Source organism: Triticum urartu, chromosome 3 (assembly GCF_003073215.2).
Source record: "Triticum urartu cultivar G1812 chromosome 3, Tu2.1, whole genome shotgun sequence".
Taxonomy (NCBI): Eukaryota; Viridiplantae; Streptophyta; class Magnoliopsida; order Poales; family Poaceae; genus Triticum; species Triticum urartu.
This window is the reverse complement of record NC_053024.1, coordinates 65833083-65854882: the sequence shown is the minus strand read 5'-3', so window position 1 is coordinate 65854882 and position 21800 is coordinate 65833083. Positions and strand designations below refer to the sequence as shown.

The 21800-nt window shown below is 42.4% G+C and overlaps 1 protein-coding gene across 1 annotated transcript; it reads right to left on the bottom strand.

Annotated features, from left to right (window-relative positions):
* Positions 1 to 3996: 3996 nt before the first annotated feature.
* Positions 3997 to 10662, bottom strand: LOC125542901. The gene is made up of 12 exons (XM_048706128.1): positions 9869 to 10662; positions 9357 to 9449; positions 9048 to 9137; positions 8299 to 8403; positions 8038 to 8112; positions 7655 to 7710; positions 7414 to 7503; positions 6829 to 6915; positions 4832 to 5035; positions 4661 to 4766; positions 4392 to 4596; positions 3997 to 4282 (listed from the first exon to the last, which is right to left on the bottom strand). Exons 8-12 carry the CDS (start codon positions 6852 to 6854, stop codon positions 4158 to 4160), a joined length of 666 nt encoding a protein of 221 aa, XP_048562085.1. The 5' UTR covers positions 6855 to 6915; positions 7414 to 7503; positions 7655 to 7710; positions 8038 to 8112; positions 8299 to 8403; positions 9048 to 9137; positions 9357 to 9449; positions 9869 to 10662; the 3' UTR covers positions 3997 to 4157.
* Between the last annotated feature and the right edge of the window lie 11138 nt (positions 10663 to 21800).

The window sequence follows — 21800 nt, the reverse complement described above, 5'->3', positions numbered from 1 at the left end:
CTTGACCTATCTGGTGTGCCCTGAGAACGAGATATGTGCAGCTCCTATCGGGATTGTCGGCACATCGGGCGGCTTTGCTGGTCTTGTTTTACCATTGTCAAAATGTCTTGTAACCGGGATTCCGAGACTAACCGGGTCTTCTCGGGAGAAGGAATATCCTTCGTTGACCGTGAGAGCTTGTGATGGGCTAAGTTGGGACACCCCTGGAGGGTATAAACTTTCGAGAGCCGTGCCCGCGGTTATGTGGCAGATGGGAATTTGTTAATATCCGGTTGTAGAGAACTTGACACTTAACTTAATTAAAATGCATCAACTGTGTGTGTGGCCGTGATGGTCTGTTTCCGGCGGAGTCCGGGAAGTGAACATGGTTTTGGGGTTATGTTTGAACGTAAGTAGTTTCAGGATCACTTCTTGATCGCTTTTAGCTTCTCGACCGTTGCGTTGCTTCTCTTCTCGCTCTTATTTGCGTATGTTAGCCACCATATTTGCTTAGCGCTTGCTGCAGCTCCACCTCATTACCTTATCCTACCCATAAGCTTAAGTAGTCTTGATCTCGCGGGTGTGAGATTGCTGAGTCCTCGTGACTCACAGATACTTCCAAACAGTTGCAGGTGCCGATGATACCAGTGCAGGTAATGCTACCGAACTCAAGTGGGAGCTCGATGAAGATCTTGATCGTTGTGTTGTGTCTTTTACGGTTGATCAGTAGTGGTGCCCAGTTGGGACGATCGGGGATCTAGCATTTGGGGTTGCCTTCTTTTATTTTGGTTCCATAGTCGGACCTTGATTGTACTCTGGATGATGTATGTTTAACATGTTATTTGTGTGAAGTGGTGATTGTAAGCCAACTCTTTATCCCTTTCTTATTCAGTACATGGGATTGTGTGAAGATTACCCCACTTGCGACTAAACCACCATGCGGTTATGCCTCTAAGTCGTGCCTCGACATGTGGGAGATATAGACGCATCGTGGGTGTTACACCCCCCCCCCCCCCCCCCCCCCCCCCCCCCCCCCCCCCCCCCCCCCCGCGACCCCAATCCTCCCCAATTTCTTTCCCTTGGTAATTCATTTCTCTTATGTAATTGTTACCTAACTCACTTGCTTGCCACACGAGGGAAATATTATTTAGTTGATGCTGGTTACACCAACGGTCCTGGATTTCTTGCTCCATTCAGATAGACTCGATATCACTTAAAAGAGTGAGTATCAAGTCAACAACAGCCCCAAACTCCCAAAGAGTTGTATAACTTGCGTCATTCCCGAGCTAGAAATGTAGTTGAGAAAACATTTGGGTTGTGGAAGAAAAAGTGGGCTTTCATACATTGTCAATCTTTCTTTGACATAAAGGACCAGGTATGATGTCCATATGGTGGTGAATAAGATGCAAACTAAATGGAAAATGCTTACGATAAACAAATATTATTGCAGGTTCGAATTATTAATGCTTGTTGTGTGTTACACAACTTTGCAAGGGATAGGCAGCATGTGATGGATGATTTGTTGCTGGCAGAAGTGGATAATGAAATAGCCTCTTCTGAAGATGATCCTCTAGATGATGCTAACTTAATTAGGAGTTTTCAAGTCAGCACTTCATGTACCAACTTTAGAGAGCAGCTAGCTAATGGCATGTTTGATGAGTACCTCGTGAGACATGCTGAACTAGAGTTGGAGTAGGATGTGTGGGTCAACTAGATAATGGTGTACGTTCTCTTTTGTGCTAGTTAGTTGGTATGGCTTTGCTAGGATGTGTGGGTCAGCACTGCATGGACTTTGCTTGTGTGATAACATAGCTTGCTAATAGTATCTTTTGGGTATTTTGTACATGCCTCATATTAAGAAATTAATATGTATATGTTTGTGTGTGTGTGTGTGTGATATTACCTTGCTGTCTTTGTGTTTCAATTTACATGCATCTTACGTTGTCTTTGTGTTTGGATATTATGTGCATGCATTTTCTTGTAGGACCATGGCTCAAGAAGGTGGAAAAAAATGGTAGAAATTACCTCACATGGACAGATGAAATGGACATTGCACTAGTGGAGGTCTTTGTTGAGCATCACAACAATGGTGATCATGCCCAGAATGGATGGAAGTCCCATGTCTACAGACTACAATGCTGTTATAGGTAATGTGCGTGAGAAGTGCAATGTGACCATCACAAAGGAAAACATAAGTTCAAGGTGCAAGACCTTTGAAAGCACTATGAGGCCATTAGCAAGATGCTTTCTCAAAGTGGATTTGGGTGGGATTGGATCCATAACAAGCTGTCAATTGATAGTGAAGATGTGTGGATTAAATATGCCGCGGTAATAAATTTATCCATTCCACATTTTGATTGTATTGCACATATGTAGGATACGAACGCGCATGTGCGTGCGTGCATGTGTGTGTGCGTGCGTGTGTGTGTGTGTAGGCTAACAAGAAAGTACCGTTTTACAAGAACAAGGTCATTAAGAATTGGGATGCTATCACCACCGTATACTCAAAAGATCATGCAGATGGTGAAGGTGCTGTCACAGGTGTTGAAACTATTGTAGAACCAACTATGAAACCCAATGAAGCCTCTCCTGAAATGCCACAAAAAAAACGGACCGGTGATGCCATCCTATGCCTACTTGGGGATATGAAAGGCTCATGCTGAAATCCTCGTGACACTTGAGATGATCCCTAATTTGGCTCGTGGTGACATATTGCGATCTTATGGTAAGTTGATCCTTAGCGAACGCTTGTACCAAGCGCTTCTTGAGCTTCCCATGAACTTCAAGAAGGAATGGTTGTTGATGTTGAAATAGTAGAATGGCTCTTCATGGATAATATTTATGTGTATTGCTACTTTTAGTTCTCCTAGTTTCTGTGAGACTTTTGAGCTTGTCCTAAAGTTGCATGGTTGATGCACAAGACTTGTTATGCGTTCTGGATGGTGTGAGACATGTTATAATATGTAATGGTGTTGGCAAGGCTATCATAATATGTTGTTGTTGATAATTTTTGGACAATTGATGTTGTTGTCAAGTTCATCATGATATGCGGCTGTTACATATAGTTTTCAGCCTAATTTTTCATGTTTTTGAACAGCTGATAGTGTTGTGAAGTTCATCATAATATGCTGCTGCTACCTACAGTTTTGAGCCTAATTCTAATGTACTATTGTAATGTGCAGTTTTCAGCCTATTTTTCACGCTTTTGAATAGTTGATATTGTCCAGTGCATGATTATATGCTCATGTTGTCTATGTACACTTTTCAGCCTATTTTTCATGTATTTTGGACAATTGATGTTGTCTGTACCAATTTTTAAATTATTTGCATGTGATTTTATTGTATTATAATACATAATCTCAAGTATATGGCATGATGATCAGATTTCATTTCCAAACTTGTACAAGCAATTATTATATTGTTCATACATTTCACAATGTCCAATTCTACACTATGCGCATCCAAACAAGATTTGGCATTGCTGAACATCCAAACACAAAGTGTGCCATTGCAGCTCAATACCAATGCCTTGGGATATTAGGCATTGGAGCCAATGCAATACCTGTCTTGAATGTCTACATCCAAACATAGCGTAAGAGTAAATGAGGCAGGCGCAGGGGCACAGGTAGGAGGCAGCATACCGTGAGGTCTCCAGTGTCGACTACGCGACCGAGGACATCAGCGAGGATTGCTGATGGGATCGACAACGTTCGAAATGTGGCTGCCAAGAGCCTGAGACTAGTGAGTGAACACTACATTTTCATTTTTCACTAACAAGTGTTGGAAATTGATCACAGGTCATACAAACTGAGAGAAAAGGGGTAGTTTTGATTCTACTTCCGTGCTTGGATCAGGACTCGGGAGCACCCAAATCCAACTTCTGCTTCAAAGAATAGCATTGCTCTCTGCAAAAAGAAAGGAACGTGTTTTCTTAAACGAGACCACAACTGTGGTGGTGTTTGACAATTTACTCCGAGAAAAATAGTCTGCTTTGTGAAACATTGAAAAGCACGGTCATGAAAGCAAAAACTCGCTCCTTAGAACTTAGTACAGGTCAAATATCAGTATGATTCATAACTGCACTACTGGACTACATGCAGATCAGAAGATGTAACCATAAACAAACCACATACTTCCCCCCGCTGTCGACGCAAACACCGTCACCACTCGAGATCAGATTATTCGTCATCACTAAGATAAAGGAAGGGGGACTCCATATCAGCATGACCACTGTCATACCCCATTAGACAAATAGGATGCTTCAGTGCATGCATTCCTTGATTTTTGCACGCGTAGCAGTGACCTAAACAAAGATACATAGCTCAAGACATCAAAACGTAATTTTGCAGCAAGCAAACTAAACACAATCCTTATTTAATTATAATGGAAGAGAAGACAGCAGGGGCACATACCATCATCATACGAACTTAGTTCGTAGCAGGAATAATATTTTCTTCCATGGATCTCTTTCACCTCAGCAAAAAAGGGCGTCGATGACGAATCGCCGCCTGATTTCTCCATCTTAACGGTGAAGTTGAAGTGATGGAAGGTGTGATCATAGCTCAACATGCTGAAGCACTGATGTTGAAGCTCATCTAGGCCATAATGCACCACGTCCTGAAAAAACACCTTATAAACAAACTTGCTTTCAGTGGACAAAATAGCAGAAGACCGCACGTACTTTGAATTGGCTCTTTCCTTCCTTGTACTTCTTAAAAGCCAACATGACTTCCTCACCCATCCACTTTTTACCATTCTCAATGATTTCTTCCGTAGACACTTCAGCCCTGCAACAATACATTAAAATTGTTGCATGCTTCAAAATTTATATGAAAATCATATCAGAACATACTGCGCTATATTCTCTCTTGTAGAGGCAAAGGACTCAGGGACTTCAGGAGCTTCATATGCCCCTTCTGATGCCAAGAATGCTTCAGCATCCAGTTTATGCTGGGCCGGGTTGCTAAAGCCATGTTCAGCGGCAATCATAGCCTCCACCATACAAGTGTATGTATGTTCTTCCAAGTACTTCCGCATATCACGACATTTTTGTGCCCTGAATCATAAGAAATCCCAAAGGATCAACAAAATGCAGAATAATACCACACACACATGAGCCTAAGAAGCAATATACAGCAAACATTATGCCATGCATATTGGAAATTTGTTAAATAGCATTGAACTACATATACATATACACTGTTCTCTAAAGTGCAAGTGCAACAAGTAAAATTATGATTAATTATGCCATTAAATGATCACTATATTGATCATGAGTCCTGATCACATATGTGCACTTCATCTTAAATTGGCATGATACCAGAGTGTAGTTTGTGAGACAATTGAAGAAAAGGAAACAGTTATTCCACAAGTTGTAGCATGGCTCCCACTGACATATCAATTAAAAAAAAATACTCCCTCCGTCCCATATTAATTTGTCGCTGAAATGAATGTATCTAGTACGTACAGATACATCCATTTCAGCGATAATTAATATGGACGGAAGGTTAATGCGCCCAAAATTGCTGCATGCTCCATCTCGATCCGCAGTATAGCTTCTCCTCTGGAAACCGTCAATGCCACTTGATCTCATGGCCTCATGGGTACCTCACGAAGAGGAAGATGAGCAGGCCGTGGATTTGGCCAAAGTTTCGGTTCAGTGAGCAGATGGGGCAGGCGGAGTTAATGGACGCTCGTTTGTGCTGCCGACAAGCAAACGGCAATCTCCAAATTTATTACTGGCAGAGGTGGGCCAGTTACTATAGCTTAAAGCCAACACAATCTGAAATATGGGTGAGAATACAACCCCTGGCGGGAATCTTGGCACTGTCCAACAGTCCTGGTATGAGGATCATCTACACCTGAGAGCCAAATTGAATATCCGCCTACTCGTTGTTTAGTTATGTGCTTCAGGAGAGTGAAATCCTCCTTAAACCTGATAATCCAGGATTGGTGAGAGGGAGGGATCCGTCTGAAGCGCTTATTATTCCTCTCCTTGCAAACACCCTAAGTAGCCATGATAAAGATATCCATGAGCATGGGCCTATCCAAGCTCTGTCTTGCAGCATGTATAGGTTCAAGCCTGGAACCAGCAAGAGGACATGATATTCCAAGTGAGGCCCAACAATAGGAGCTGCAGGGACACTGAAAGAAGTGGCGCCCCACTGTTTCCTCAGGAGGCACCGAACAAAGAAGGCAGGAAGATTGGGTGAAGGGGGAGAATGTGCAGGTGGGTCTGTGCTTGGGGTGATTTCAGTCTCAGGCGTGATTCGACGGTTCCACACACGCCTCACAGGAAGACTAACTGGGCCAGTTAGATTCCACACACGCCACACACACCTCCACATATTCTCTCAGCTAGTATATGTCTGTACAGCGTCCCGCAGCCATGGTGTTTTTTTCGACAAAGGGTGGATTTTATTGGCTCAAAAAGGAGCATCAAGAGGATACAAACCCAAAGAGCACACCCCCGGCTTCTGCATAGCTAGGATGATACAGCCAACGCACGCACCCAAAAACACGTCGGCAAATAGCAAAGTCATACAAGACCAAAGCTATGTGTAGCCAAGGAAAAAGAAAAGAAAAACCCAAAGCGGTTAGATTCATGATGTTTGGCTCTCTTCATTCTTCGGTGCGGTAGTTATCTCGTCGTGCATCTAGGCCTATACACCACACTGCACTAATGACACGTTGTTTTGTAGTAGTTGTTGTTTCCTTACTTGATCCATGTATATATACAAGTAAAACTGTGCTGCTCTGAGGCTTCTTGCTACAGCAATGCATTTAAGACTTACAAACTACAAAACAAATATAATATGAGACGAACAAAAGCAAAATCATCATACATACCAAGGCTCTGATACACCTTCGAGCATCTCCTCAAAAATCTCAGAGCGAGTCGTACTGTCTGCAGCGTAATAATCACGTTTCCTGGACCTAAAGCAATAAAACGTCCTCACAATTAGTGGTTATTCCAAAGCTATCATTTACTTGATATAAATATCATCTTCTTCAACAATTATTTGTAAGTTGATGAATGCATATTTGAATGATATCAAAACTCATGAAAGAATGCTACAGGTAAATGTTTATTGCTTTGAGGCTTCTAAACAGTAAATAGTAATATCTCTGTAAACAACTACTACCTCCGTTCCTAAATATTTGTCTTTTTAGAGATTTCAACAAGTGACTACATACGGAGCAAAATGAGTGAATCTACACTCTAAAATATGTCTATATACATCCGTATGTGGTAGTCCATTTGAAATCTCTAAAAAGACAAATATTTAGGAACGGAGGGAGTATAAGACGTTTTAGGTTGCTTACAGAGGGAGTAACAAACAGCAAGATAAACCTAGAGGGTAATTAAAAAAATCAATCAATAATTATTAACCCATGGTTCGAGAGCTGTCCAAAGAGAGGCCAATGCAATACCTTTGAGTTGGGTTAAATGTAGGAAGTGACTGACCGAGTGTTACTGATTTAAACTCCCTGCTGCGCACCTCACTGGCATCCTCCTTAACCCTGAGCAGAAGATAATCAAACCAATATGCTCATTAGTTCACGACTATTATCATGGAGGTATTGCAATAATAACCAGGCATTCTCGCTTTTCGTTTTAAGGGGGTCTGAAGAGACCAATGTAATAACGTTGCAAAATAAGAGGCACACTTACGGTGGAGCCTTAACTGCAGGACCCTCAATGTCGCTCACCTTGCCAGCACCTCAACCCTGACCAGAACATGTTGGTTAGTGATTATAGAAGTGTGGTAATAAAGCGCCCCTTTTCGAAAAAGAAGTGTGGTAATAATTACTAGCATCTATAAAAGAAACTAGCATTGCATCCAAAATTATTTCTTCTATGAGAATTGCAGTGCAAATAATGGCCAAAACAGATATTTGACATAAATAATCTTCTGTAACAAGTTTTATCAACTTGATGAATCAAACATATTTGAATGATATGCAGAACGGATGCAGGTTATAATAAGCACCTGTCATTTCAACAAACCAAAACCCAATTAATAACCAGTTAATAACTAAACAACAATATCGTACCTATCAGTTAATTCAGGTAGATCTGTAACTGTAGATCCCTCACCCCTGCTCACCTTGCTAGCATTCTTCTCAACCCTGATGAAAATATGTTGGTCGGTGACTATGGAAGTAAGGGAAAGAATTGCTAGCTTTTTTAAAAGAAACTAGCAATACAAACTTTTTATTCTATGAGAGTACAGATAATAGCCAAAACGGATCCTTTATCAAATGCTCATGTAAAAAGGCATACAGGCAATATCAGAAATAACTAAGAAAACTTACGGTAGCTCATTCGGTGATGGTTCTTGTTCTCGTCTGCCATGGGGCCGCCTGAGGCAGCCTGAATATAGAACACTTTGCCGAACATGGGTTGCAGTTCCAGCTTGCCTGCAAGTATTGAGTGGGTGAATTCATCTCTCTAAAGAAAAGAAGAAGACCTTGGTTACCTGAAGGAACAGCAACAGCCCTCATGGCCAGTCATGTGCTGGTGGTGTTACGAGTTACAACTAGATCAATATTTTGTGCTTTATGGGCTTAAATTTAATTTGCTAAATTTAATAGCAGTTGATGCAAATCACCTAGAAATATTATCTAGAAATTAAAATGTCAATTCATAACGCCTACACATTGTGGCGCCACAGGCTCACAGCACACTAATTACATATTGATCGGTTGCTAATTTCTCCATTATTCCATTCATGTATTACACTTGATTAATTTATACATGTCGTATGCTACATTTGCAAATTTATGCTAACAAGAAACAAGATAAACCTGGAGATTTTAAAAAGAGAAACAAATCGATATATTAAGCCATGTTTCTAAGGAGCTCCACGCATGTCAATGTAGATGTAGACAATTTGTAAAACTTATGCGTGTGTTAGCAATAAAAATTACTCAAGAGTTCCAAGATAGATTTTTCTAAACCTTGGAAGCGCATCAAGCTTTGTAGATTACACTCGCACAGAAATCCGTGGGAGCAAGCACCCGTCATTCAAATTAAGAGAAGTACCAACATAAAATGGACATACCTGTGAGTTGACTTAGGTGTAGGGCGTGATTGATCAAGTGTCAGGGCTTCAAACTCCCTGCTGCTTACCTCATCCGCATGCTCCTCAACCCTAACCAAAACAAGCATGGCAATATGCTCACTCATCACAGATTAGAAATGATGGGAGGTTCTGCAATAGCCAATAATGACCATGCCATTCTAGTTTGTCTACAAGGATTGAAGGCTAGTGTAATATTATAGAAATAGCTAATATGTTACGGACTGGTAATAGGCACATTTGCAGCAACCATAATGGAAACAGAAAAACAGCAGCTAGAGTCACACTTACGGTAGCTTATCTGATGTAGGTCTCCTGGATCGCCTGGGGCGATCTGAATAGAGAAGGCTCTGGCGAATACGTCCTCTCGTGGCTGCGGGTGACCTGCAAAGTTTGAACGATCTGAAGTTAGGTTTGCTAAGATGTTATTGCTGTGTATATTTGGTAGGTTATCACCATCGCGTAATTATAGAAACTGCGATTGGTATGTATTTTTAACCCCCTGATGTACATACTCCCTCCGTTACTAAATATAAGTCTTTTTAATGAATCTTTAAAAAAGACTTATATTTAGAAACAGAGGGAGTATATGAGAAAGAGACCACCGTATATTGGTACTGGCCAAAACCTTTTCTTTAACCTCCCGCACACATGTGCAACCTAACTAATATGTCGGGATATAATCATCATAATTAAAAGAACATCATCTCTAAGCTGGTGTTGCATTGCCCTTATGATCAAAGTTCCTCTTTTTAATAGCAATAGTTAGCTGCTCATAAAAGGGGCAAGGGGGAAAAGCTCACACAGCAGTATCAGCCGAAGAGTCTTCACGTCCCACCACGGATTAGGAGCTTGCTCCTCGCTGTATTGAATGTCACGAGGTGTTTCAGGATGGCCATGGCTTCCCATGGTGTGGCCTACGGGAGAACCTAGTGTGGTTTCGGGGAGGTCCTCCTTCTGTAGCTGGCTGGCTCCCTGCTCCAGCTCGAGAGCTACGGCCTCCTCGCTGTGTTGACCATAGCGCTTCCTCCTCCATTCCATCTTAGCTTTCTTCCTCGCCCATTTCGACGGCGGTTCATGACTGCGGGGAATACCTTGTTCCTCAAACTGGGGGTATCGAGAATCAGTAGGGGCAGGAGTTTGAGGGTGACGCCCGTAGTGGGGATCTCCATGACCGTCCATGGCGAGGGCGAGGGCGAGGGCGGCCGGCGGCAAGACCTAGGGGCCCTTTCCACAACACCCTCGCTCCACCAAATCCTCGATTCCGCGCTTCGCGGACGCAGCGGGAGGAGGAGATCTCGTGAGGGGATCCCGGCGACGGCGGGTGTGGCGGCTCGATGCACGGTAGAAAGTGGGGGCCGGCGGGAGGAGGTGTCGCGGCTGGAGGAGACGGAGAGGACGATGCTGTGGCGGCTGGAGGAGACGGCGAGGAAGATGCTGTGGCGGCTCGAGGCGGAGCGCTGCGCGGGGTGGCGGCGGCGGGGTTGGCGGGTAGGGTTCCGACGGGAGCTCGGGGAATGGACTGGAGGCTGGGCTGTGCCTGTGCGTGCGTTCTGTTCGCCGTCACTCAATAGAGAAGAGAGGGAACCGAACCGGCACCACTCATTACGCGGCGGCAAGGGGCTGTAACAAGGCCTTGATTTCTTGTTTGTTTCTACTTCGGCTTCGGTAAGGCTGGTCACAGTGGGAGTAACTTAGCAAGTAACATAGCGTATTTTAAGACAGGTTTATTTATGTGGCATATAGTTAATGAAAAGAGAGGTGTTTGGAGTAACATAATATGTTACTATAACATAACGCAACTCAAAGCAAAATGAGTCTATGATGTAATAAATGCTATTATCTATGATACTACTTGTATGTTATTTTGCACTATGAAGGTAGTAACAAAGGCTACTGTCATATGCATGACACTAGTCTAAGTTACTCCCCACTATGACTAGCCTAAAATTAGCCGGAGAGCTGCTATCACTATCAGACTGATCTGGTCTTGTGGGCCTCTGTTATCGTACGAAAATCGTATACATAACCATCATACGCAAGGCAATTGTGGTTTCGCTGCGCGCAGCTTCATCTTCTATATCTAAATAGCTAGCCCTCGCTAGCTTTTTCTTTCAGGCTAGTCATAGTGGGAGTAACTTAGGTAGTAATATAGCGTACTTCGAGGAATTTTTGCTTATGTGGCATGTAGTTAATGAGAAATGGTAACATAATATGTTACTATAACATAGCGCTTCCCAAGACAAGATGAGTCTACAAGCTAATAAATGAAGCCAAATATGACACTACTAATATGTTACTTTGCACTATGAAGATAGTAAACTAGTCTAGTGTCATATGTATGACACTAGTCTAAGTTACTCCCCACTATGACCAGTCTCAACATGCAAGCATGCCACATCATCCCACAACATGCATGAGAAAAGGTCCACCCCCACTGTCATAGTCTCTCAACATGCGAGCATGCCACTTCATCATGACATGCACTGAAAAAAACCCATCTCAATATGCAAACATACATGAGAATTTTCATTCTATTATGGTATATATATTTAAAATATATTTAACAACTATATAGTAATCAGACATAATAAGTTATATCATTTTTAGTTTTAGCCTTTTATATTATTTCTTCAAATATTCATATTTCATACAATGAATCACATTGAAATATGTTGTAAAATGTTCCCGCAACAACGTGCGGGGTATCATCTAGTTTGACAACAATAGCTACGGAAAAGATAGATTTTATTCCTCTAAAAATAGGTATTGGAAAAAGGTTGAGATTAGTGTAGTTTTTTTTGAGGGAGAGATTAGTGTAGAGTTTGTTGACTCTAGCAAAGTCGTCATATTTATGGAGGCTGTGAGCCAAAACGTAAACACATAACCATTATAAAAGCGCACTCCTTTTTTTTGTGAATAAAAAGCACACTCCTTAATAACTTTTTCATGTGGGGACTGTTTACCCATGACTAGAAGACATTTTTCTTCCCCACCTCAACAAGTAGAAGAAGTTTTTGGACTTTGATTTCAACTAGATTTCTTAGTTAGTGGTTTATCTATGTATTTTGAGTTTTTGACTGACAATAAATGATTTGTTCCGCATTAATTAATGTACAAAATGTTTTGCCATTATATTTCTTTCACTTTCTCTCCTATAGATGCATAGAATAAAAGAGAGCAAAATATTTCTATTTAACAATTATTCGTAGTTCGTACAATAAAAAAGATAGTTTATATTAATTAAAATCCATACAAAAGAGAGCAAAATAATTATACTAACGTGTCACTAGTCTATGTAAGTAACAATCATTTGTATGATAAAAGGATAGTTTAAATTGACTAAAATCCATACAAAAGAGAGCAGAAGGATTCAACCATCCATGTAATAAATAATCCGTGCAAAAGGATGAGCCACTAGCGAAAAAGGACCACTAGCACCCCAGCCCACGCCCGCCTTCTCTGGTGGCACGGAGAGAAAATCTAGCCGCCATCACTGCCTCCCTGCTTCTCCTCATCTTGCCGTCGCCTGATGGCGCCCCCAAGGCCAATGCATGTGAGATGACGGACAAATGAAAGGAAAACGGTACTACCTCCGTCCGGGTTTACCGGACCTTTTGTAGTTTGGGTCTGACCGTATTTGACAAAAAAAATGTGATATATGCTACAAAAGCATACTATCAGATTCCTATTCGAAAGAGGTTTCTCACGATATATTTTGACACATATAGTTCATGTTTTATTACTTACATTTATAGTCAAAATATGACACTAAATATGAGTGGGCCCAATAAACCCGGCTAGAAGAAGTAGTTCACTTTGCCAAGTCGGAAAGAGATCCATAAATGATGAAAGAAGGAAAAATAACAACAACCTCTCACTTTCAAAGCTAGCCCACGGAAGACTGTAGGATGGGGGATGTCTTGGGAGACAATTAAAATGAGTTGCTGCCTAAATTAGATCATAGTGATGCGAGGAGGAAAAAGCAACGTAGAAGGTATAAGGTTGTAATTGTAAGCAAGAAAGGAAAACTATCACAATCGGGTGACTGATCACGCCGTGCGCCGCTCGCCTCGACCGCTCTCTACGCGCTCTTGACGCCCACGCGCAATCCTTAATAGCGTTGGTTACAATCAATGTGCAACGGTGCACCCCCACGTGTCTCTATGTACACCACACGCATCATTATCCTCTTCTTTCAAAACAAAATCCCCATCCTTCCCCTTCTCATACAAGGATGGGGAGTGCCTAGGCTGCAAACTCCACGAATCCATATCTCTCCCTTCCTTTCTCCCGCCTCTCGTGGTGCGCCCCCTCGCACAAGGCCGATGTGCCGCTTTCCCACCGTTGTTAAACTAGGAGCCCATTGTCTTGAACCGGCAAGCTACCCGCCACGAGCGGACGACCAGTTGCCTACAAGGATGGACACTACGCCAGGAACATCGACACAGGGCTGCTGCAAGCAACAATGTTGACTGCTATAAGCGTGGGGTGCCAATGCTACGCCAGCCACACAGAGATGTTGTGGATCGACGATGATGGTGCTGCAACCGGCAGCTATGGGGGCTACGAACTGAGGCGAGGGGAGCTGGTGCGGCGAGCCTAGGCGGTTGTGCTGTGACCCGGCGACGGTTGCTGCTGCAAAGCAAGGCCATACATTCTGAGTGGGCAAGACGGCATTGGGCTTTTGCAAGCGGGAATGTCTTGTGCTGGGACCGAGAACCCCTCATGCCTAAATCAGAGACGAACGATGTTGCGAGTGCAGGAAAGTTGCTGCTAGGGGCACTAGCAATGCTGCAACCGGCAGGCAACCCAGGCTGGCACCGGCTGCGAGCTGCAAGGTGGTGGGTCGGCAAACCTGTGACCGACGTGCAGGGCTGCGTTGTTTTGGTCGGGCGCCGTGGGGTTGGGAGATGAACAGGTGGATTTCTCCCCAGCAAGGGACCAGGAGGTTCACGATATATTTCGACGAGATCCAGGTGCTTCTTGTTTTTTTATTACACTGCGGTTTAGAAAATCTATAGAAGACAAGCCAATACATCTAGATGCGTCTATAACCAGCGGCTCCGTGAGCCAATGCACGAGGAAAAACAGCCTCCCTCAACTTTGGTACGTACTGTGCAAGTTTTTTTGAAACTAAAACGTGATGTAGTTTGGCAAGGAAGGAGTACCTTGGATCGGGGGCACGGATGCTGGAAGCAGAGGAAGGAGATGGTGTTTGGTCCATAGCTGGTGGACGTGGAGCTCTACAACGACGACGAGGGCTCTGCTCCATCGATCGTTAGCCCTGTGGTCACGAATCGTATCAATGCGATGTGTTTCGATACCGAGATTAGTCGACGACACGTACGTGTGTATTGGTGGAGGTCTATATATATTATATGTAGATAGACGGATTTATACATATATATAGTAGTGAGGGAAGAAAAGGATACGAAGCGGCGGACCATCGAGATCGACATCGACTTGTAAACCGACTCGGATTTGTTGGGATTTATCTATACCTTAAAATTTAATTTCTTTAATCTATCCTTATTTTCTTATTATTATCTGTCTATATTTTCTCAAGGGAAAAAAGAGTTTATTCAAGGAAAAAGTTTGCTTTCAGCCGGATGAAAACGACGAGATGCAAACCAATACACGATGCACGACACGCGCCCCTCTGGGCTCATCCACCGCTCCCCTCGAGTCTGCCTTATTTCTTCACACCGTTGTCTCTCCTTCACACGTCTTCTTCGCTCGCTCTCCTCTCTGTTCATCGCGCTGGAGAGGAGAGAGCCATGGCGATGCCGACCAGCCGCCTGCACTACAACAACCTAGCAGGAGCAACGACGCTCACCACCTGCTGCATCCCGCCGCGCGCACCAATGTGATGCTGCAACTCCGCGGGGCAACGCTCTGTGCACCCCTGCTACACATCACGCAGGGGAAGGTGATCACTCGTCGATGCGTGCGGCGCTCGTTGACTCCTGCCGATGTTGCAACACAGCAACTTGATCCACACGCGCATGTAGCAGCAACTCATCCACGCCCGTTATGCTGCGATGCAACCTCGTCAGCGCGTAAGTGCTGCGACGCAACTCGTCAGTGCTACTGGCACTGCAAGTCGATGGCGGCGGAGCTGCAATGGAGTGCTTGCTGTCAGTACCACCACTAGTAGAAAACAGAGCTTTGTTTGAGGCCAGGATAAGGGCATTAATCCCGGTTCACTCACGAACCGGGACCAAAGGGTGCATCAGTCCCGGTTTGTGAGGCCAGGGCGCCGGCCGGGTCTCGGGCGCCATTGGTCCCGGTTCGTTTGACCCCTTTGGTCTGTCTCGGTTCTAGCTAGCCACCAACCGGGACTAAAGAGATCCATATATGGTCACGCTATTCGTCATCCTGGGTGAGGAATAGTTATTCTTCACCCCCTCTCTATTTTGACCTCAATGCACCGTATTTTTACGTTTCATAAATTTTGTCTTATTTCATACATAAGAAGAGAACGTAAGAAAATGTGTACTTGCCGTAAAAAATATTTTATATTACCTAAAATTACGAATGTAAAAACATGGTGTACAACATACATAAAATGTGATTTTTCTGGTCTTATAACCTATATTTTTACTTTTTTATATCAAATTTTACATATTAAATCAATATGCATGTAAGTATTTATATTCTAAACGTTTTTTATTTAAGAAGCGATCGTAAGATTACCTCGGGTGAAGAATAACTTATTCTGCACCCTGGATGAAGAATAGTAACCCTGGGTGAGGAATAGTTATTCTTCACCGCCCTCTATTTTACCATCAATGCATCATAATTTTATGTTCCGTAAGTTTTGTCTTATTTCCGACGCAAAAAGAGACCGTAAGAAAATATATAATCGCCGTAAAAAATATTTTATGTTATGTAAAATTACAAACGTAAAAACGTAGTCTAAAATACACATAAACTGCAAAATTTCTTGTCTTATGACCTATATTTTTATTTTCTTATGTCAAATTTTACGTAGTGAATCAATAGGAATGTAACTATTTGAATTCGAAACGTAATTTAATTATGAAATGATTTTAAGATTACCTCGGGTGAAGAATAACTTATTCTGCATCCTGGGTGATGAATAGTAACAATATATATATATATATATATATATATAAAGTCTATTAAGGACCCAGGGTGAAGAATAATTCTTCACCCCAGTCATTCGAACGAGCAACAATGTGGCTTAACGAATCCTCAACCGAAAAAATATTATTCCACGTCTACCGCCATAAATTTACCTTGCTTACGTTGATGCGACGGTTGACTGGTCATTTGGAGCTAGCCCACTCTACGTCTCCACCCGTACCCGTGTATTTTCTAATCAGGTGCGAGCAGTTCACGTTCCTCTCTCCTCCCCTCCTCGCTGGCGATTGCGGTTTGCAGAGGCGGCGGCAGCCATGTCGATGGCGCCGGAGGGACAATCTTGAAGCAAGGGCTACCCCTCTCTCTCCCGCGTGGATTACTCCCCCTTTCCCTCTTCATGCGGTAGCGACCAGGAGGCGAGCTGGGCAGTGCATCGATCTGGTGCAAGCTCGGCGGCGGCGACGACCTTTTCCGGTGTCCCTCTCCATCGTCAGCGGTCTTATTGTTGGTAACACCTCCCTCTTCCTCTTCCATTCCCTTTTCTCCATGAATTTCTTAATTTTTAGGGTTAGGGTTCTATATTTTTGAGGAACAGGGTAAAGAAAAGGGTAAAAAGACCAAGAAATTAAGGAGATGAAAGAGAAGAGATGAGCTTGCATACTGAAGGGGGTGATGGAGAAAACCTTAGCTCGTCTGTGGGATCAAATCAAGGAGGTGGGGATCACGCAGGAGGAGAAGCCGCGGAGGAGGAACAACACCAGAGTATCTTCTTAGATCCAGCCAAATGTGATAGCCCTGTTTCTTGTCTATCTTCTCTGTTTAGATGAACTGTTATTCCTTATTTCTTCTTTAGAGCTCCACTGCTACAAAAAAAAGAACCAGTTCCGGCCATTTTCACTTGGAATGGAGTTGGGATGCTGCTACTGTATTTAGGATGGTATCCCATCATTCTGAATCTGCTTCAGAACTGAACACTAGTGACGCTTCAGAACTTTCTGTAGGTGCAGACCTGAAGACTAGTGAGACACAGTAGCAACTAGCGAAAATGACAAGTGCAGAATTTGTTTTCCTTTTACAATTCATCGTACATTTTGTAGCTCTTTGTCACCTCTGTGAAACCACTGCATACGCCTTCAGTACACTAACCTTTCTCAGGTTTGCTTCTCACATTTTTACAATGTGCTTAAGGCGAATGATGAATGGTTAAGCACCTATTTATTTCTAGTTTTGATTTGTTGATGCACACTGAACACAAGAATAAACTGGACACGCTCCAATTTTACGTTGATGTAAACAAGCGATGCAATCTACGTTGCATGCAAATTTGGAAAATGTATTAGTTGGACATGCTCCTATTTTTTGTTGGCCCTATATCTCTTATCTTTGTCTCTCAGAATTCTTACAAACAGGATTAGGGCCTCTCAGTGTATTAGTTTAACTGTTGAGGGGTCCCAATCCTGTTTCTATTTTGGTTCGTCTTGTTTTAGCTCCTACTGACCTTGTTCATGGATACAACAACCAAGAAGCGCAAGATGATTTTGCAAGTTTTGGTTCAGTTGACACTTAAGTATTTTTTGTTACAGATTTGTAGCTCCTCTTTCTTTTAATCTTCTTTCTGAAAAGTAACTCCACTGATTAGTAGGATCAATAACAAACATAATAAAGTTGCCACACTTGCATTCTTGGAAGATCCATTGAAGGAACATGGCAAATCTCACCAATTGATGTTTGTTTTAAAGGAAAATAGCCCGACACCATCACATTTGCATGGGCATGTCTAGGTTTTTCCTCTCAAGGAAACGCACTCATTCTCTTCTGAGTTTGAGTTTAACATGTACTGTACTATTTCCATTAGCACTATGCATTTCAGTTTTGGACACTCTAATGGCAACATTAGGTATGCTTAGCAAAACTAATCATTCTGGGATCAACACATCATATGATGATACATGGGCTTTAGTTACCTCATAGAACTTTGTACATGTTTATTGATCCAAAAAAGATGTCTTGTAAAACATGATCTTGATGATGGAATTACCCTTTACTCTACCTTCGCACGATATGTCCATGTATATTTAGTGTGATCTTTCACTAGAGAACAATAGTAGTTGTTGTAAGTTTTTCCTAAAGTTTCTACCAAAATCATCATGTTCGAGCCACTGGTTTCTGAAAACTGTAATGGGGAAGAACCCATTTATCAATTTCAGAACCAGGATTTTTTGGTTGCATATTTTGTAATGTGTTCGATTGTTTGGAACTAGTGGAATAAAATTGCATAGCAATATTAAATTTTACATGTCCTGTGTTGCCTCGTTGACCTCTAGTTAGGTAGCAGTTCTATGTTGGTATTGAGCTGGTCAACAGAAATTGGATAGGTGTACTGCGGCATCTACCACAACGCAAGCATAGCTGCGACCTTGGTATCTCCAGCTTGTAGTTTGGGTGCATGCTAGGTGTTAATCTTGCTGGCATGTTCTTCTACTGTTTCGTCATTCTCATGGAGGAACAAATATCCAATGTCAAAAGGGAGGTATTTGTTTCCAACTAGCGTTGTTTCTTGATGTGGTTTATATCAATTGAAGCGCGGTTCATTCTCTAGTTCAGTTTTTGTTTTTGGAGTGATCCACGTGAGGCCGCACCATATAACTAAGCTCTAGTTATTGTCATCAATCATGATGAACTCCATGGAAACATAATGTTTTCTCCTCTTTGCAGAATTCCCCTAGTGTGAATCAACTTTAGGGCTATTGTGTATTTGCCTTATGAAAGTCACTGCTTCAATTTGCCTTGCATTTTTTTGTAAGGTATGGAAGAAAGTTTTTTTGGTAGAATGTACATGATGAGCAATTCTGGTTCATCGGTTGCACCATATGCAAATATGCATGTATTTTTTTAGGTGACCTTATCTCACTTGATCCACGTTTTGTGATTTTATCAGGAAAATGGCAAATAAGGAATCTGCTATAATCAAGGAAGGAAGAAGCTGTTTATAAGCGACTTGGAGACGAAATATCTGGAGACACTCAACATGTGCGAGTTTTAGTTATATAGTACCAATGCATGGGAGATATACTAGTTGATAGTCATTACATTGCACGAGTCTGTAGAAAACAGTTTTATATTGCAAACTTTTATGGGCACACGAGGCCATGTGAGAAGTTCTTATGCCGTCTGATTTTCGTCTTGCTGATTATTCTTATTTCATGTGATTTTACAATAAGCTATAGTGATGCATATTTCATTGTTTTCTTGTCCTGACGTGTGAAATACTAGTTTTATAAATAAATAAATGGCAGTTTGCTTACATTCATCCCTACAACAACGGGTTTAGATCCTTTGCAGTACCGTATGGTGTTGTAGTGTGGACGACATGTGAGGCCAGGTCCCACATGGCATATGTATCAGGAATTTTACGTGGGAAATGTCACCTCTCGGCACACTTGTTACTTCAGTTTCATGGTCATTGGCTCAAGGAGGCAAAAAGAAAAAAAGAAATCTGTACGTAATCTGGTGTCACGTCGGTGTGTCGTAATATTACGTTACCAAGAAGAAAAGTTACCTCGTCTAGTTTGTTGGTGGTTGGATCACGAAGACCATAATCTTACCTCGTCTAGTTTGCTGGTGGTTGGATCACGAAGGCAAACCATAATCTTACCTCATCTAGTTTGCTGGTAGTTGGCTCACGAAGGCAAACCATACCACCCAGGTCCAATTTTCTTATAGAAAGGATGGTTTGGACACTGAAAGGGCTGGGGTGAAGAATAAGAATTCTTCACCCTGGGTGACGAATAGCGCGACCCTATATATATAACCCTATATATGATACGTCTCCGTCGTATCTACTCCCTTTGTTCCGAATTACTTATCTTGGATTTGTCTAGATACAGATGTATCTAGACTCATTTTAGTGCTAGATACCTCCGTATCTAGACAAATCCAAGACAAGTAATTTGGAACGGAGGGAGTATAATTTTTGATTGTTTCATGTCAATATTATACAACTTTCACATTTTTTGGCACATTTTTTATTGGACTAACCTATTGATCCAGTGCCCAGTGTCACTTCCTGTTTTCTGCATGTTTTTTGTATCACAGAGTATTGATAACCCACAAGTATAGGGGATCAATTGTAGCCTTTTTCGATAAGTAAGAGTGTCGAACCCATCGAGGAGCTAAAGGTAGAACAAATTTTCTTTCAAGTTTTATGACCACCGATACAACTCTACGCACGCTTGACATTTGCTTTACCTAGAACAAGTATAAAACTAGAAGTACTTTATAGGTGCAACGGGATAGGTTTGCAAGAATATAAAGAGAACGTAAATAAAAACTAGGGATTGTTTTAGGTAAAGAAGCAATAAAGTTGGTATAGCGAGTGTGGAAAAGTGATGGTAGGAGTTGCGAAATTGTCCCTAAGCAATTGACTGCTTTAATAGATCGATAGCAAGTTTTATGTGGGAGAGGCCACTGCTAGCATGTCATCCCTGACTTGAAATTCTATGCACTTATGATTAGAACTATTAACAAACATCCGCAACTACTAACGTTCATTAAGGTAAAACCCAACCATAGCATTAAGATCTATTAGTTCCCCTTCAATCCCGTATGCATCAATTTCTATGCTAGGTTGGAGCTTCTGTCACTCTTGCCCCCCAATACGTAGTCCTATCAACATACAACTAACCCTATGGTGTGATCCACGTGCGCGCTGATATGATGCTCACCAAAGGACAACAACATAACCACAAGAAAATTAAACCAATCATAGCAATTCACCAATTACTGATAGGACAACGAAAATCTACTCAGACATCATAGGATGGCAACACATCATTGGATAATAATATGAAGTATAAAGCACCATGTTCAAGTAGAGGGTGCAGCGGGTTGCGGGAGAGTGGACCATTGTAGATAGATGGAGGAAGGTGATGAAGATGTTGGTGAAGATGACAGAGGTGTTGGTGTAGATTGCGGTGACGATGATGGCCCCGGCGACGTTTCGGCGCCACCGGGAGAGAGGGGAAGAGGGCCCCCTCCTTCTTATTCTTCCTTGACCTCCCCCCTAGATGGGAGAAGGGTTTACCCTCTGGTCTATGGCTTCCATGGCGACGGAGGGGCGAGAGGCCCTCCGAGATTGGATCTGTCTCTCTGTCTCTCTCTGTTTCTGCGTTTCAGATTCTGGCCTTTTACCGTTTCTTATATTCCCGGAGATCCGTAACTCCGATTGGGCTGAAATTTTAACATGATTTGTATCTGGATATTGGCTATCTTGCGGCGAAAGAAGGTCACCAACCGCCTTACGGGTGGCCACGAGGGTCAGGGGCGCGCCCCCTGCCTCGTGGCCCCATCGGGCATCGTCTCACGTTGATTCTTCTTCCCAAAAATCACATATATTCCAAAAAAATCTCCGTAAGTTTTTATCCCGTTTGGACTCCGTTTGATATGAATTTTCTGCGAAACAAAAAAATGCAACAAATAGGAACTAGCACTGGGCACTGGATCAATATGTTAGTCCCAAAAATAGTATAAAAAGTTGCCAAAAGTATATAAAAGTTGTATAATATTGGCATGGAACAATCAAAAATTATAGATACAACGGAGACATATTAGCATCCCCAAGCTTTC